Raw genomic sequence first — 17,895 nt, 5'->3', positions numbered from 1 at the left:
GATTGCAACATGCAACATAGAATCTATAACCTGCATTGTGCTACGTTGATTACATGTTCTAACCTTGGATCCGTGTTGACAATTATGGTGAACAGCGTTTCTTAATGATTTTCTTTTATTTTGTGCTTAACTGTTCTTGATTAAATATTTGTCGGATTTGTTTGACTGGTAAGGTAAACATGTTTTATGTTATGATCAGTATAAATGAGTACATAGTGTTTAAAGTTTGAACTAAAAGGTGTTACTGGTTCGACGTCGTTGCCATTGATAGAGAAACTAGCTCAATTTTGTTTACCTGTTGTGAAAATTTAGCCGTATCCAAACCCTTGGTTTTAGCGGTGAGACCTGTGAGGATAAGTGGGACAAATGATTAGGATTAGGATTAGGATAGGTCAAGGGTTCGCTAATCCACATTCCTTTATTTTCTTTTCCAACTCTGGCATATTAGCATAATCAAGGATTAATTACGTTTACTTTTCTTTTGAGAAATACTTTGCAACCTTGACCAGTTTGGTAGCTTCAAACTTTAGGAGATATTTAAAATTACAGACTTCATGAGTTTAGGGTTTTGCTGGAAACAAAGTGATCACACACTACTCAAACCTATATATATATATATATGTGTGTGTGTTATATAAATAGTGAAAAAAGGACTAGTACTATTGCTCGGTGTGGAAGGGCTTGTATTTCTTGACATCCGTTGCCAGACCTTGAATCGATGCAGCAGCTGCAATGAGCGAAATTACGAGGCACACCCAGCTCAGAATCTTCATCCAAGTCCAGGTGAAAGTGAACTTGGCCATTTTTGTCCTTGCAATGTACATCTCTATCGGGAAGTAGACTGTCAGCGGCCAGAAGGAGGCTGCTCCGAGCAATCCCAGGAAGTCGTTGAAGAACGGGAACAGCATGGCTAGGATTGCCGTCATCACCACGTATGCAGTCCTCCACACCAATCTGAAGGAGTTGACACAGAATTGACCACAGAACGGAATGTTAATGGGGTACTCGCCGTTTATGAACTCGCTTTCCGGCCACCGTTGAGCGCAGCTGCTTTCAACAAACCCGAATATGGGCTGGGCGAAGACCTGAACAGTAAGAGTATTGTTATTTATACCATCTCGACTGGCGGTCGTATTGCATAGGTAGAATGTTCCTCCTCTACTAGAATGATGGTAAGCAACATGGTTATGCTTAACAAGCGCTTAATTACCTGGTAAGCACCGATTAGGTGGATGGCGATGCAAATGTTGGCGACATCTACTAGCCAAAAGGGTTCGTAGAATCCGAAACCGGTGAGAAAATTTCCCGGTGCATCATTCCCAAACGCTGCATAACCAACGCATCCACATAGAACATAGAACACTGTGGTGGTTGTGATGCCAATGCTAGTTGCCCTCTTCATGGCTTTGTTTTCTGCCGGGGGTGATTTCAGTGTGTCCTGCAATTAGGCCAAATCCATGAGACACAGCCATAATCGTTAGGATTATTCTTAGAAGCAAGGATTCTACAACCTGTAATTTCTCACTTTCAATAGTCTGTAATAGGGTGATGATTTCCGCACACCTTTTTTTAGCTTTCAAACACTTTATTTTTTGCTATTAGATTGAATGAATTAAAGAAAGTAACGGACAAAATTAAACAGATATTTTTGAGAAACTTTTAAAAAAAAAGTGAATATCAGTCTTCTTATAATAATAAAGTACACATCAACTTTTCTGCAAGGTCACGGAAAAATGACTTATCTAGCAAATTACTTTGATCACCTACCCCTTGTTTTAGACTGTTTTGGTGAGAAACTACTTTCGTTAGAAGTGCTTTTTGTTTTTTTTTTTAATAAAAGTATGTCACCAATGTCGTTAAAAATTAATAATTTATTAAGCTATTCTGTCAAACGTAGTAAAAAACATAGTTTTTTACTTTATTATGACAAAGCACATTTAGTCAATTCAAAAACAACTTTAAACAAACCCTAATTAATTATAAATATGGCTACAAAAAATACTAATTTATTTCCATCACAATAGTATATATACATATAAAGAGTGGTCCAAAAAATCAAAGATTAAATCTGCATAAAACTCGCACCATAGAATACTATATATTATAATAACCGAACCCCATATTTCTTTTCTGGTATTATAATATAATTCATGTCTAAAGTTTATGGTGCCGATTCCCGGCTGATAAAGGAACAACTTTAGGGAGATATGACGTCATAATTCATAATTCATAGGAGGGGAGGAGAAAGACGTGACACAAATGACAATGACATTTACTATAGTCTACAACAAGAAAAAAAGGAATGGAGGACAAGAAAAGTAGAAAGAATTTAATTTATTTTTTTTTTTAATGGTCCAAGTTATTCGGTGGAACACCTTTGATGATGGTCCTCTTGGAATCTTTTATAAAGCGGGCTGTACGGCTAAAACAGTTAAACAATAACCTATGTGACACCACCTTACCGACATGGATAATTATATATTCTCTAATAACTTAATTACACATTCCTCTTCACTTCTAAATAATAGATTTTAGATTCGATTCTCGTCAAAAATAAAATTGAACAACATTATTATGGTTTACCATTGTGAGGTTTAACCCACTACTTCACCCCTTAGTGTAAATAATATAGCTTAATCAAAAAAAAAGAAAAACTTAATTAAAAAACATGCTTTTAGAAGATATGTGATTTTTGCTTCTAATTTTTTTTTAAACGATATTATCTTTATTAAGGAGTGAGGGAGTATTCTAGGTCTCACAATAAGTTACCTATAATAATTTGATTTAAATTCATATTTAACGAGAATTGAACCTAAAACCTTTAACTTATGAATGAAAATGATATCACTAGACAGTAATACTAAATGGTTACTTTCTAATTATTTATAATTTGTAAACTGAATAATTTAAAGTAGGGTTAAAAGACATACAAAAACAAGCGTAAAGAAGGAGATCGCATAGATCTTTTTTCTTTAATCGTATGTGACAGTCTCTATGTAAAGATTAGAAGAATTTAAAATCTTTTAACTTTTCATTTTCTTACAAAATCATATTCTATACTATCTTAATTTACAAACAAGGAAACCAAGCATAAAGGTCTAAACAAATTTTTTATTTTTTATTTTTTTTGTCGAAGATGATACTTTAATGTCACATCTTGGTCTGAGCCCCTCACATTTCAGGCTCGACTCCACCGTCGCACGATATTGTCCACTTTGGATCCTGACCATGCCTTCACGGTTTTGTTTCTGGGAACTCACATGAGAACTTCCCAGTGGGTCATCCATACTGGGATTGCTCTCGCGCGAACTCGCTTAACTTCAGAGTTCTTATAGAACCCAAAGCCAGTGAGCTTCCAAAAAACCTATATATAAGGCTTACAGGATCCACTCTCTTGAGCGATGTGGGATGTTACATTTAAAGTATTCTAATTTATGAAAAGAAGATTCTAACTTACGGCATTTTCGAACCATTTAACTTTATGGTTAATTACAGTGTAAATTAAGCTTCCAAAACATATTCCATTTTGGTGATGTGAAAACAAAATTAAATTTTATGTCACTTTTATTAATTGTCTTTTTGTTAGAATGGATAGGTTATTCCAAAACAAGTTTCTCACTTTGGGTCCTTATCACTTTAGGTTATCGGACCACATGTATCTACGATTTTTTTCTAACTAACTTCGGATAAAATTTAACCTAGTTTGCAACTTGCTTAATCATTGAGTAAATTATCAAGAGAGATCCATGCACAAAGAGAAAGCTAGACAGTTCATGCTTTAAAGGGTTTTTTGTATCTACTAAAAGAAAACTGATAGACTAAACTAACATATTTATTGACACAGTTTTAACATACGTGGAGCGTATCAATGTAAATGAGATATACTTGTATTAGAGAATATGTTAACAAGCATAACAATTTTCGGTGTCCAATTTTTCAATTTTTAAAACCGTTAGGAAGTTAAAATGCTTGAACTATAAAGACTGATCATAGATTGAGTCGAGATACGAGTTGAAATAAGGTTGAAATCAGCATATTTAATTTTCGACCTACACCTCGACTCATATATCGACCCTATCTTAAACCTTTTATAGGTCTATATAAATATGGAAATCCAGCACAGTTGTATCACCCCGACAGTTAATCAGGCACACATGTCAAGTTGCACGTATATGAATACGGTGCCAAAATATTTTGTTTCGATATTTGTGGCAAAGGCAAAACAAGCCATGTTGCATGCATGTGAGATATGGATCTGGAACCTCTTCCTTCTCATTTTTACTCTCCTCCAGTGTTCTCCTATTCGAACACTCACGATTTAATCACGTTAACATCTTGTGTTCTTCTTGAAAGAGAGAGAGAAAAAGAAGAAAGAGAGAGAGGAGGAGACTAGAGGGAAGGAGAATGAAAGGGGAGAAAATCCTACTCCGTGAGACATATACCTAAATCATTGATATATGACAAACAAACACGCCCTAGCAAGCCGCGTGTTCACGCATATTGTTATGTTCATTTGCGCACCAAGGTAAAACAATTAGCTTAGTGGCTAATAGAGATTATGTTTCAACGACGCCGTAACATGCGAATTAATAATTTTATAGATAAATGTGACAATTATACTTGAAAAGTTTACTATCGCCTCAAAGAAATACCTAGTGATGCATATTTAAAGCAGTAAACACGTCATCACCTAAGACCGTTAACACGTGTATGTAGTGAAAATTTTGTCCGTCTAGTATTACTGATTGCATTTCTTACAAAATCAAGACTAATCACATTTCTAATAACACTTTTTGTAAAACAAGTGGATCTTACTTCTAGTAGACACAATATATATGGTAGGGTTTAGAGATTAGATGGAGATATATAGATAATTAGTGACTTGCCTGTATTTCCACAAGAACGGTAGAGTAAGCATAAGCAAAGGCAATGTCTCCAATGGCTTGGAATGTCTTCCAAACTTTCTCAGAGGCCGACACATCTATCCCAACTGTTCCTCCGGTTAAGGATGTCCTTGCATGAGGTCCACCTAATTCATTTTCCATACAACAATTATATACACATATGATATATCATCTGTATATATTTGAATCTATTAGGGTTTAGGTTTAAATATTTACTTATAACTTTTGCTAGGGAGAGGCCAAGTCCTATTGAGGAATAGGCAAAGGACATGATGGCTGCAACTATTGAGAGCCACCAGAGCTTGTGAAAGTTTTGTATTTGGCTGAGAAAGAGTTGGATGCAAGCAAAGATTATCATAAAAGGGTTATTTGATGTGTGACACTTCACATGATGGCCATGCTTGTGAAAACAATTCGACCTCTTCACCGCCCTGCATTATTACAAAACCTCAAAGTTAATTTCACTTCAATAAAAAAGGATTTTTTTTTTTGTTTTTTTTTTTGGTAACTCAAAATAGTCCATGAGATTGCATAACTACTCACTTTGCTCTCTAACAATGAAAATCGATAGAAGTGGTTTATGAGTTTGTCTAGCGTAAATCACTTTGGTCATTCTGTGAAAATTTGGTCAATATCCTCGTCAAATTGTCATGTGAACGATTACGTGACCACCTTTTAAACGAGTATATTGACAGCTTTTTCACGGAATGACCAAAATGATTTACAGTGAACAAAATCAGGGATCACTTCTATCGATTTTCTTTGTCAGAGACAAAAGTAAGAAATTATGTTAATCTCAAAAGACTATTTTGGCTAAAAAGCCAAAAAAAGAAAAAAAAAAGTTTCAACAAAAATTCCGTTTTAATGTAGAATAAATTAACGAGATAGGTACAGAACCATTGTAAGTATCAATATTGATTGTATATGACCTCTTAGGCTTTTTATAGTAGTTTGAGAGAGTGTAATACCTATATATTTAAGAATATACTTATAATATTACTGCTACATTAGTTTGAGTTCAATAACTATAAGAGACATACTTTAAAAATTTAATATATTGAAGTTTGAATTCAAACTCAAGTTTGATTTATATATGAGATTAATATATTAGTATCACGCTCTTTTTTCGGGCATAATATAGAAGGCCTTATATATCTCACCCTCTTTTTCTCTAGAGTACAAAAGCTTTATACAGTTAATATATGGTCCCTATTTTTGCTGTTGTGGACCTAGATTCCTGCTAAAAAGGGGTATATACACTTACTGTATTCCAACAATATTAATTATTTAATACCAACTTAATCACATAAAGTTTTCATTCTCCCTATTATTTATTCACAAAATCGTGTTTAGTTACGATTATGTATATAGTCCAAATATATGTAGACTGCTGTACCATTCAATACTAACTATTAAATAGAGATATATATCTTCGACAAAAAATAAAAAATAAAAAAATAAATAGAGATATATACAGATAAATAATCTCATGAACAATTATGAAGCACGAGTTTATTGTGTTTAATACATATATACGTACATATATATATATATATATATATTGATATTGACAAGGAATCTGATGAGTTGATTATAATATGTTAGTGAGATGAGCGGCAGCGGCTACTTACACCATGCTGATGGATGCAGTGATTGTGTAACCGATGGTAACACCGACCAGATTTGAATACTGAGCCAATCCACACAGCTGCACTTTTCTGCCTCCTGCTCAAACAAAACCCAGCAAAACTCCCCAGTTAATTACGTGACCATTGATTAATAAAATAAAAAATAATAATATGTATATATTACCTAGATTGGCTCGTACGACGTCCATGTAGGTGTAGTTTCTTTTGCCGCTGACAGGGTCGGGAGACCTGTAACAGTCGGCGAGCAGAGAGGCGGTGAAGTAGGTGATGAAAGAGAAGGCCATGAGAACAGCAGGCCCTGCAACCCATCCTAACTGAGCTATTGCCCATGCCAGAGACAACACCCCTGACCCTATCACAGCCGTTATGATATGTGCACTAGCAGTCATCCATGTCCCTTCAAAAAGACAAAAGATATCATATATAAGTATATATATTTCATACGAAACAGTTGAACAGATTCTGAGTTCAAATATCTTGGACGACAGGTAAGTGTATACGTACCAGTTCTTTTGGGACGGCCATCGTCGTCCACGTTCTTTCGAAAGTCACCGTTTTCGATTATTGCAGGGTTCTGATCGATGTACATGCTAGTCTTCTGAAACTTCCCTGCCATCTCTCTCTCTCTCTCTCTCTCTCTTGATTCCTAGCTCTTAGTTTTGGTCGTAGGGAAGTTGAGAGAGCAATGGTACTTAAAGACCAGAAGGGTTTGATGATAGAGAGAAATGGGGAGTGAGGAGAGAATATATGAGTCAGTGAAAAGGAAAGGGCCCCTTGGGGTGATAACACATTAAGGGTGGGACCAGAGTCAAAATAGAAGACTTGTGCAAAGCATGTGGAGTCAAAAAGGTAGGGTAGGGAATTGAGCCATTTATGAACCAAACATTACTTTAAAATACAAATATAGTAAAAAATGATTCTAGGAAACTACATAGTTATAAATAAAAAAATTGTGTTTCATTGCATGATGTATGCAATTAACATTCTATATAAATTCATTAATATACGTGAAATATATACGTTATTTACCACATCAAATTGTATATAAATATGATACAAAAGTATGATTTCTAATATTTTCTTGAAGCAAAACAAATTGGCTATAATAATAGGGCAATTGGAGAGCCTAGGATAGGGTAAATGGTTGGTACTTGCTTGGTTTGGAAATTGTCGAAATCATTATCATTAGGGTTTAGTGTCCTTGTGCACCATCGATGGTGTGATAGGCTTAAATTAAGGTCTCCAACATTCAGTGGTGTTTTTGGATTTGGTCCATCCATTTGGTGGGTTTCAATGGCATCCATTGATTGTGGATTTTGAAAGTTAGTGTGAGAAATCTCTCTCTCTCTCTCTCTCTCTCTCTGCATTTTTCTAATCTCATATTTGATATTTCTCATACACTTGTGCCTTCTGGTCGTTCTACTGGCGACGTGAAAATAATACGGTCTCATATTTCTCACACACTTGCCTTCGGGTCCCTTTACTGGCGACTTGAAAATAATACGGAATTGTTTGTTTAGCACAGGCACTTTCTTTTTGTATTCGACAACTAGAGAAATGCTAATGAATTCTTTTAAAGTAGAATTCTTCTTAAAGTTCTATCACTTCATAGTTTTATGTTAATTTGTGCGACAACATTATATAACATTGTGCGAAAAACATAAAGTTCTGTCACTTCATAAGAAAATCTCTATTTTAAGAATCTCTTTAGCATTTCTCTCAACAACTATTTGATCATTCACCTTGATTGAACTGTTATGATTAAAAGATGTATGCTGGCCCTTGCGGCTGCCGACTATTTTCATCACGCATCTTGAAAGACAAGCTGATTATAGCTCTTAGCATATAATGCTGTACCTTATTAGTTATTAATTTGGAAATATTCCAACAACTAACTTTTGTTTGTTACACACTAAAACCTTTAGTGTCACCTTTTTAAAATTTAGAAATACAGTCACGAGATCGCTTAAATAATGATTCATTCAAATTGTGACAATTCATTCCTAATTTTATGATTTTATTAATTTTAAAAGAGTGAATTGACGAAAATGCTCTTAGAGGCGAGGATGTTGACTTTCGTTGATCGGCGTATTGTGAGACGTATGAAACATTCTTTTAGCGTATTCACGTAGTACTTATCACTACGAATGCGTAAGCAAAAGCAGAATCGAATTTGAAGCTACGATAGAGATTTTACAGACTTACAAACGTGAAGGGCGATTTGGTAATTTCAATTGGGAGACATTTTGTGACTTGTTTTGTGAGCCACGTGGAACCACACCCTATACTCCTCCTTCTCTTCCGTGTCTCCCATTTTCCGGGCTCTTCACTCATTTGTCACTCTCTTTCTTTATTCACCCATTATCTTGCTGACACCTCACCTCACTATTCAACTTTCTCTCTTTTCATTCATCTCTCTCAGCTCTCTCTTAGACTCTCCTTCCTGTCCACCTTTCATTCCCGCATTTCTCTTTCTCTGTAAAACCATCATCGACACCACCGGCTATCATCTCCGTCAAACCCACGCCGTGAGACTACAACGCCACCTTCACTAACTTTTTCAGGTGATTAAGGTGGGACACACGAACCCGAGCCTAAACCGAGACCCTTGCTCACGAACTCAAACCCAAACCTTGACCTCCATGTTTTCCGGCGAGACTTCACTATTTCCAACCAAGGTAGGCCTTGGGAACCCCTTATCTCTCATCATTTTCGTCATTTGTGAAAGATTTTAGGGGGCGTTTGTTTGCCCTCACTAACTTGGACTGGACTGGACTGGACTAGCTATTAGTCCAATACTGTGTTTGTTCTATGCTGGGACTAACATTAATGAGACTAAAGGGGACTAGCATGGACAAAACCCTTCACTAAGAGGTCTTAGTGAGACCCCCCAATAACCATGGGACTAGCTAAGACTATCCTCTATTTCTTGTCCTTGTCATGCTCAACGACCACTCCCGACAGACTCCTCGTCATCGCCGGTCACCTAGATCAATCATTAATTTCCCGACTCTCTTTCAGATCCATTTCACAACCAACTTTCATATAAAATATACCAAATTGAAGCTGGGAGTGACAAGATTACGATTTTACTTGAATCGAGGCCAAAATGTGGTCGGAAAATGGCTTGGAAGTCTCGGCCTGTTTGGGCTTCTTCAAATCCATGACAAATTCGAGCATACAAAGCTAAGATCTCGGTCCAGGGATGGTGATGAATTTTTTGGCGTGCTAACTTCATCCAATTTAATGAGGGTTGGCTAAAAAACACATCGGGAAACCTGCAACTCATCGGGAAAATTGGAGCCATGAGGTTCTGTTCGAACAACGCATAGCTAGAGAGGGAGGGAGGACAGAGAAATAGAGACTGGAATCAATAAGGAGTTTGACCAGGAATGAGAAAGAGATGAATTGAGAGGTCTGAGAAGAAAAGATGGAGAAAAAGATAAGATCATAATAAAATATTAATAATTTATATATTAAATAAAATAATATTAGAATTTGTTATTATCCAGCTTCTTAGTCCAATACTGCACCAAACACTTCACTAAGTTAGTCCAGTTTAGTCTAGTCTAAGCCAGTCCAGCTTAGTCCTTGAAGCTAATCCAGTCCGAGATAGTCCGGCGTAACAAACGCCCCCTTAAGGTTTTAGGCCTTTGTTGTAGGGTTTGGGGATAGAAACCACTCGGGGAAACACTCCCCAGATTCCGGCGAACTCACACGACTTTGTTGGCTTCTTCGACCATTTTCCCAGCCACAACAATACCTAGTGATGGTATATTTCATTTCCTCTCCTCTTAGGCTTTAATTTGGTAGGTAAAATGTGAAAAATAGTTGAGAAATCAAGCTAATTGGACCTCGTTTTGTTCTATGGAGAGATTTCCAGATTCCGGTGGTTGCAGCGGCAACCGTCCGGAGAAGAAGGGAGAAAAAAAAAAGAAAAAAAAGGGCCCAAGCTCAAACCCTGATCCGTGAGACCGACCCGGATCCACTTATAGATTGAAGGGGAATATTCCTTTGGAATATTCCGTTAACTTTAACATAACATCTTTCCGAGGAGGGAATATTCTATTAAAATTAACTGTTGATCGTTAGTTGACTTTTTGAAATTTTCTCAGAAATACTCCTAGGCTAATTTCGACACCCCGAGTCCGTTTTTGACATCCATTTAGTGAAATTTCAAAGTTTTAATGTAGTTGACCGCTGGGGCGTCTCAATTGACTTTTTAGGGTTGATCGTTGACTTGTCATTGACCTTTCATGAAAATTGCCCGGGACCCCTCTAAGCATATTTTGACTCTTTGATTCCGAATCCGCATTCCATTTTCCTTGATTTAGTCGTTTAAGTTAAGTTTTACTAATGGGTCCCAATATTATGCTTAAGTGCGATTACTGTCGGAGACTCCAGCTTTCCCAGCTCAAATGGATGTGGCATCACAAGTACCTGTGAGTGGGTCTTTTCTTTTATATAGTATATATATAATTGTTAGTTTCCATTTATACATTTCATAAAGAGTTTTCCACAATATGCCTAGATTAGTGTGACGTTTATAAGATTTAGCGCATTGATAGAAATTATGACATTATGCTACATCCTACGGGATGCACATGTATGCGTATTATTATTAATTCCTTAATTATATTTCTAGCCATGATTAATTTTATGTTGACTAGAATTATCGAATCATTGTGGTATGACTATATTTATGTTCTCTCCTCATCGTTTGCTGCACTGGTGTTAGTACTCGCCCGAGTCAGGGCCAATCTTTCATGTGTATGTTCACATCGCACCATACACTCACTTTGGATCCATTGTATGTGTCAATATTGTCCTAGATTGCTATAGGCAATTAGGACTCGTATATGATGCGTATAGCGCCAGTCTTCATGTGATGGTAATACTAGAGCGTAAATCATTATTACACCTAGTCTTGTTCATGTTAGAATACCTTTGCATGAACTCGTGTATCAGCATATGTCGATGAGCACTCGATATGATATGTTCATTCCTGCGAGATATTGTGATTACTAGTAGTTATATGCCTATTTATGCATTTTGTGATGTATTGAATTTTTGAGATATTGCAGATTGCGGTAAGTATTTTTATATTATACATAATATGTATATTTTGGAAACTATATTTGTTTTATGGTGAGAGGTTATAAAGTTTTCAAAATGGTTTTTATAAAACTTTATTTCTAGGCCCACTCAGGTTTTAATAACTTAGCTTTCGTATCGACGAGGATTCTTGGCAAATCTTGGAATTGGAGATTACCTTCGATGGTATAATTCTCATTCTACTTTGCTGTACTTTACTTATGCTCTAACATCACGTGTCAAATGGTTTCATTTCCGCTCACAAGTGCACTCTTAGTTTGATAGAGTTTAATGGACTTTTATACACCTTATGTGAATTTTGAGCGAGTTCCTTCAAAATTTAAGGAGAGGGGCATGATTTCTTAAAGTTTAAATACATTATGAAATCTCTACAAATTCATCAAAATCCTTCACTTTTTAATATACTTTAAAATCAAACCCTAATTAATAAACCCATACTATTATAGGCTCTACCAAATTCTTCATTGAATACACCAAGATATATATAGACTTTTATAAACTTCTTTAAAATCCTCCAGATTTTCTTACATTCATTTAGAATCTTAATTAAATACTGTTGTATTTTAAACTCTTATTATATCCTTCGAAATTAAATACACTCTGTAAAAAAGTAGTCTAACTTTTGCTATTTTGGAAATTTCCATATCAATTCCCACTATAAACTTAAACATGCCATAGGTTAATTAATTGATCGGTAACACACACACACATGTATCTATTTTATTATGTAACATGGTAGATTATGGCCAATTCAGTATTTATTTTTTCACAAAAACTGTTTCACTTTAAAATTAAGTAATAAATAAGTGTTTGATAAAAATAAAATATTTTGCTTCTAAAAGCAATGACATTAAGGCTCAGTTTGGTATTATTATTATTTTTTCCACAAAAAACTGCTTCACTTTAAAGTTAAGCAGTAAAAATAAAACATACTGTTTGTTTTAAAAGAATGACCTTGAGACAGCAGTTTTTAAAAGCAGATTGTAGGTTGCTTTTAAAAGATGCTTTGATAAAAAGCAGAGTTGAGCCTTTAGAATATTCTTAATTCCTGTAATAAGCTCTTTAATTTTAAACAAAGCATTATTTATTTTTCTAAACACTGTTTTTACATTATCTTTCATACTCACCACACTTTTAACAATACAGTTTATCAAACGCTCAGCTGCTTTATTTTGCAGCTAATTATTCTTAAAGCATAGTAGAAGCAATTTATTAAAAAAGCACAGCAATTCCAAACTGGCCAGCAACTTTTAAAAGCAGTCTGGATGTTGCTTTTTAAAACTTCCAATCACTTGGTTAGATACTTGAAAAAACAAAAGTTTTCAATTTACCAAGAATGCAACATAGTACACCAAATGTCATAACATAATTGGTTAGATACTTGAAAAACAAAACTTTCAATCACTTGTATTATAACATTTAGTGTACCGTGCTGTGTTTTCGGTACATTGAAGATTTCTCCTATTTCCTTCTCTTTTGTAGAAAGCAAAGCAGGATTCTCATTCTCATCGGTCCTTGGAAGACAAAATTAGTAGAGAATAATCAATGTGCATTTTTCCACTGCTGGTGGTGCATGAACAAAGCATTTTACTTATCCTAAAGAACTCCTCTTTGTCAGGGAAAAGAAAAGCTAAACGGAAGTTTTCTTGACCATGTGTTTATTCTCAAACTCAATCATGAAAATCTTTTGTTTCTTCCGTTCCACACCCTTCTGAATGCATCTTTTTTCCCCTTTTAAATCACAGATTTATATTACTTGATTCATCCATGTTGGAATAGCAATCCAAAACTAGTGGAAAAGGAGAATTTTGTTTTTGCAGCGAGACGCAGGTCAAGATAACTTCTGAAAAAATAGATTTATGCTGGAGTTGTAGAATTATTCTTGTACGTTTTTTGAGTCCTAATTTGGTATGTTTTTAGTTTCCTTTGATTTTGGATAACATGTCCTACCTGGTATAGTCAAGGTTTTGGTTGCTTACAGATACACCTTTTTAGGTATTAGTTAGCTTCTTTTTAGGTTTAAATCTTCTCAGGAAGATTACAGCGTTTGCAAAAGAAAAAGAAAAAGGAGCAGCTTTGTAGTTAGTCTCAAAGGAGTGAAATATTGTGCTTTTGCATCCTTGAACAACGCTTCAACCGAAACATTAACAGCAATTTGAGGCTTAATGTTAGGTATGATATATACCCGAAACATCAGGGGTGCAATAAATTTCAATAAATAATTAAAAGCACTGACTAGTTTGCTGGCTAGCTGCATGTGTGAATGGAAGAGATAGATGGTGGGCGGACAGAGAAGAGACAACACAATAATTGACGAACAAAAAACCAGTTGACTTCATGCATGGTCGGTCCATGCAAATTGCAATGGTTGACCCCAGTTGACGGTATTAGGGTTTAGGGTTTCGGCTCACAAAAATTCACTCTTTTTTGTAGGGAAAATTTAGAGAGATAGAGGAAGAGGGGCGGCAATTTTCATTGTGTGTTATTTTTCTTGCATGGCGCCTTTATTCATATTAACTCGAGAGAGGATTTACGTGTTCTACAAGGAATACAATAGTACACGAGTCTACTTCATGTCTAACCTTACTACTAATTTACGACACTCTTCACAATTCTGTCAAACACACACACACACACACACACACACACACACATATACATATATCAAGATTTCTCCTTTCTTTCCCTTTCACCAAATCCACAAATCTGGGTCCTTAAAATTTGATTCAACGGTTAAAGTTATTATAACTTTTAAAAGGGCCTGTGTTTTTAGCCGTTTGATCAAATTTCAAGGGTCCGAATTGATAAGTTTGGTGAATTTGGTGGAAGCGATCCAGAGAGGATCCCTTTCCGTTGAGGTTGACATGATCCTTGACACTTGTAAGCCACCCATCCCAATTCCCATGACGACCCATCCTATCTTCTTTCTATTCACCCCACCATCTTTATCAAATTAGGTCATGATCATTAGACGGCATGGTTATCAACAAGCATGGTTGACCTAGCTAGAACATTCTAACAAAGATAGAGGATTGAAAGAATAACAATAGGTTTGTTAATTTCATGGGGGTGCAAAGGACCAAACTCATGCGAAGTACATGTGAAGATGACTTGAAAGTAATAATCAGACGAAAAATAATGGTAGCCGGAACATAAGAAATGATATTCGATCGAGGTTGGAGGAGCTATAACAAAGGAATCAGTTGAGGCCGAGAACCAATTCCATGCAAAAACCCTACTCCTCATTATTATAAGTTAATGCGAAGTTTCTTAATAGTGCTTGCACTAAACGTGACATTATTCCTCTATAAATAAATATGTTTAGAAAGTAAATATACAAATTGGAGGAAACCCTCAATTCAACTAGGATTGTTACTTGCAGGGGAAATTGTTAAACAAATCAATTAGTGTTATGTTTTGTTAATTCATAAGAACATCTCATTGACCTAAACTTTAGGCCGATCGATATCAAAGTTGGTCTTAATGCATATATAAAATTTTGTAGTGGGAGAAAAAGAATGGACCAAAAACAGAATGAATATAACTCGTATGATTACGTTAAGAACTTAAGACGCATATTGAATGGACCAAAAATATAATATTTGATGTCACTGGCACACTTCACCTTCACGATTCACCATGGCCCATGCAGTGATCGAGCTATATAAAGTTACTTTTAGAGACAAGACAACTCCATTATCTTCTTGCATATGGCTTTTCGTTATTGGTTTTGATTCATTTTTCTAATTTAATAGATTTTGGTTTTATTTTCTGAGAGGGACCACGTTCGCACGGTCCTGTCGAATTTTCGAAATAATGTACTGTTGTATTCACATTCGCTTTATATATGTCACCCAAAATGCCAATCTAATCCAACCTGGGTCAAAATCCTTAATTTGAGATGCATTTTTCTTTTACAGTTTGACAGAGATTTATTGAGTTAATATAATATTGATCGATTATTTGGAAACGAAATTGAATATTAAGAGAAACTGGCACCATTATTTGCATGCATCGTCTTGGTCTTAGTTGCGTCTTTTGGCTAAAATTGCCTCCTATGTACCATATGTAACTAGTGAAAAGTTTCTTTCATCATTTTTCTTTTTTTCCCATTTGGGGAGGGCATATCGAATACAGGATCTCAAGTTAAGGAGAGAAAAATAATCATATACACTATAGTTACTAATTATTTATACTGATTTTATTTACACGATGACACATTTATGAGTGGTACAATTAATATTTATAAACGGAAAAGTTTTTGGAGTGGAACTGGTACGTGATCTCATTAAACATATTTCCTTTTCTCAAAGGACATTTCCATATAAGAATTAATGGAACATTTTGTATCAAGTTGTTAACGCAGGATTCTTTATCGACACATTAAAATAATGTATAGTTATAAAGAAAAACTAATGAAAATGGTTTGAAAACTTTGAGTTTTAACGAAAATGACAGAATAAAGGATAAAGTAAATAGTAACATGATTGACTTTTTAGTGTAAAAATGTGGTTTTTCATTAAAGTAAACAGTACCAGGAGTTTTTCGTTAAAGTTACCTAGTTATAATCCTTCGAGATGGACCTTGAGACTAAGCCCATAAAAGCCTACGAGTGCTAAGAAATCAAGTTACTAGGCCCATGAATGAGCTCAAGAGCTTCCATAGGTCGAGCCTTTGCCTCAAGCATGGTTGAAGAACCTCATCCTTGACTCCTCAAACCAATAAACCGTCATCTCTCAGTACCGAGTAAAAGTAACAAGTGCTGGAACTTAAAATACTTTATGATTGCTCAAGGCGGATGACATAATTAACAACTTTCTGACACGAAGTTCCAAGGGACATGTCTGCCCAAACGTCAACTCCATGCCACGTGTCGATCATCAACTTGAAAGGAAGTCTATGACGAAACGTCATGACTATGAGACCGAGTGCTTGGTCTAGCTACGTTCCAAACCATCATAGTCGAGCGCTCTGCGCTGTAGTGTTCTGACATAGAAATCAAAGGACTAGACTTGTTCAAATGTCACTACTACTCCATGCGTTAGTCAGCCACAAGATGAGTAGTTTGCAGTGGGACTCATGCCTGCAACCCATCCATCAAGTGAGCGGTTCGAGCTTCAAAGGCCTAACTAGGTGTGGCAAATAGGTCGTGTCTGTCGTGTTCGTGTAACACATGTTATCTTAATGGGTCATGTCGTGTCACACCCGTTATGACCCGTTAAGAAAAGTATATATTTTTTTCTTAAATTTGCACATACCACACATTGCCACATAAATATTACTTCAAAACATTAAAACACATTTGTCGTTTAAGTACTACATCTCACTCGAAAATAAGAGCCTAATAAAAAAAACATCCATACACTACTAGTCTATTACAAAATATTAAATGTGCAAGGATATACAAAATGAAAGAGTTTTTGTTTTCAAGGTTGTGAAGCTCTTCTCAAAAGTTTAAACCTTGCCAATAGAACTCATAGCTTGCATGTTATTCCTTTTACAAAATCCTCAATTTTTATCGATCATCATGAGGAAATTGTATTGGAACTTTGACTTGATCTATTGCCTTCAAGAGTTATGTTGATGATGTTTTCAGTAATGTTTTCCAAGTCAGAACTCTTTTCTGCATAAACTAAGATTGGATATGTGAAATTGAAATTGAAATTGAAATGGATATGGTATGAAATTGGTATGAGCAATATTTTAAGTTTTGTTTTTCTTTCTTGAAGCAATGGATGATGTAGAGCAAGATTTTACGAACCTTAGTGACGGATGCTGTAAAGTACTATTGTTTTATTTCTTTTCATAATTATTTTGGTAAACTTCTCCTAAGTTGAATGGTTTTTAATATTTGGTTTTTCTAAATCCAATTCACATATCCACACATCACAATCCAATTCAAATTTACTTTCAAATTCACAATTCAATTAAAAATACCTTGCACTTGCAGGGTGCAGCCTTGCTTAATTGCTTTGCTTGTTCCAAATCTCCAAATCTGGAAAACAAATATAGACCCCACTTATTAACTTCAAGTAAATAGACCCCACATGAAACATAGATACAAATGAACTTGCGGCGTTCACAATTAAAAAAAAAAAAAAACGACATGCTTGCCAATTGCCAATACTTGGGACAAATAATTCCATACAAATAATTAAGACATTGCATCTAGTACAGCAAAACAAAAATAGTTTTAATTTTCATGAAAACCCCAAATTACTAGTTTT

The 17,895-nt window shown here is 35.3% G+C and overlaps 1 protein-coding gene across 1 annotated transcript; it reads right to left on the bottom strand.

The window, feature by feature from the left end:
- Positions 1-16: 16 nt before the first annotated feature.
- Positions 17-7,266, bottom strand: LOC137717865 (amino acid permease 6-like). The gene is made up of 7 exons (XM_068457360.1): positions 7,058-7,266; positions 6,717-6,950; positions 6,536-6,629; positions 5,121-5,335; positions 4,887-5,029; positions 1,211-1,438; positions 17-1,085 (listed from the first exon to the last, which is right to left on the bottom strand). Exons 1-7 carry the CDS (start codon positions 7,167-7,169, stop codon positions 660-662), a joined length of 1,452 nt encoding a protein of 483 aa, XP_068313461.1. The 5' UTR covers positions 7,170-7,266; the 3' UTR covers positions 17-659.
- Positions 7,267-17,895: the final 10,629 nt, after the last annotated feature.

The sequence above is a fragment of the Pyrus communis genome, chromosome 15, assembly GCF_963583255.1.
Source record: "Pyrus communis chromosome 15, drPyrComm1.1, whole genome shotgun sequence".
NCBI classification, from domain to species: domain Eukaryota; kingdom Viridiplantae; phylum Streptophyta; class Magnoliopsida; order Rosales; family Rosaceae; genus Pyrus; species Pyrus communis.
This window is presented reverse-complemented; position numbering and strand designations above follow the sequence as displayed.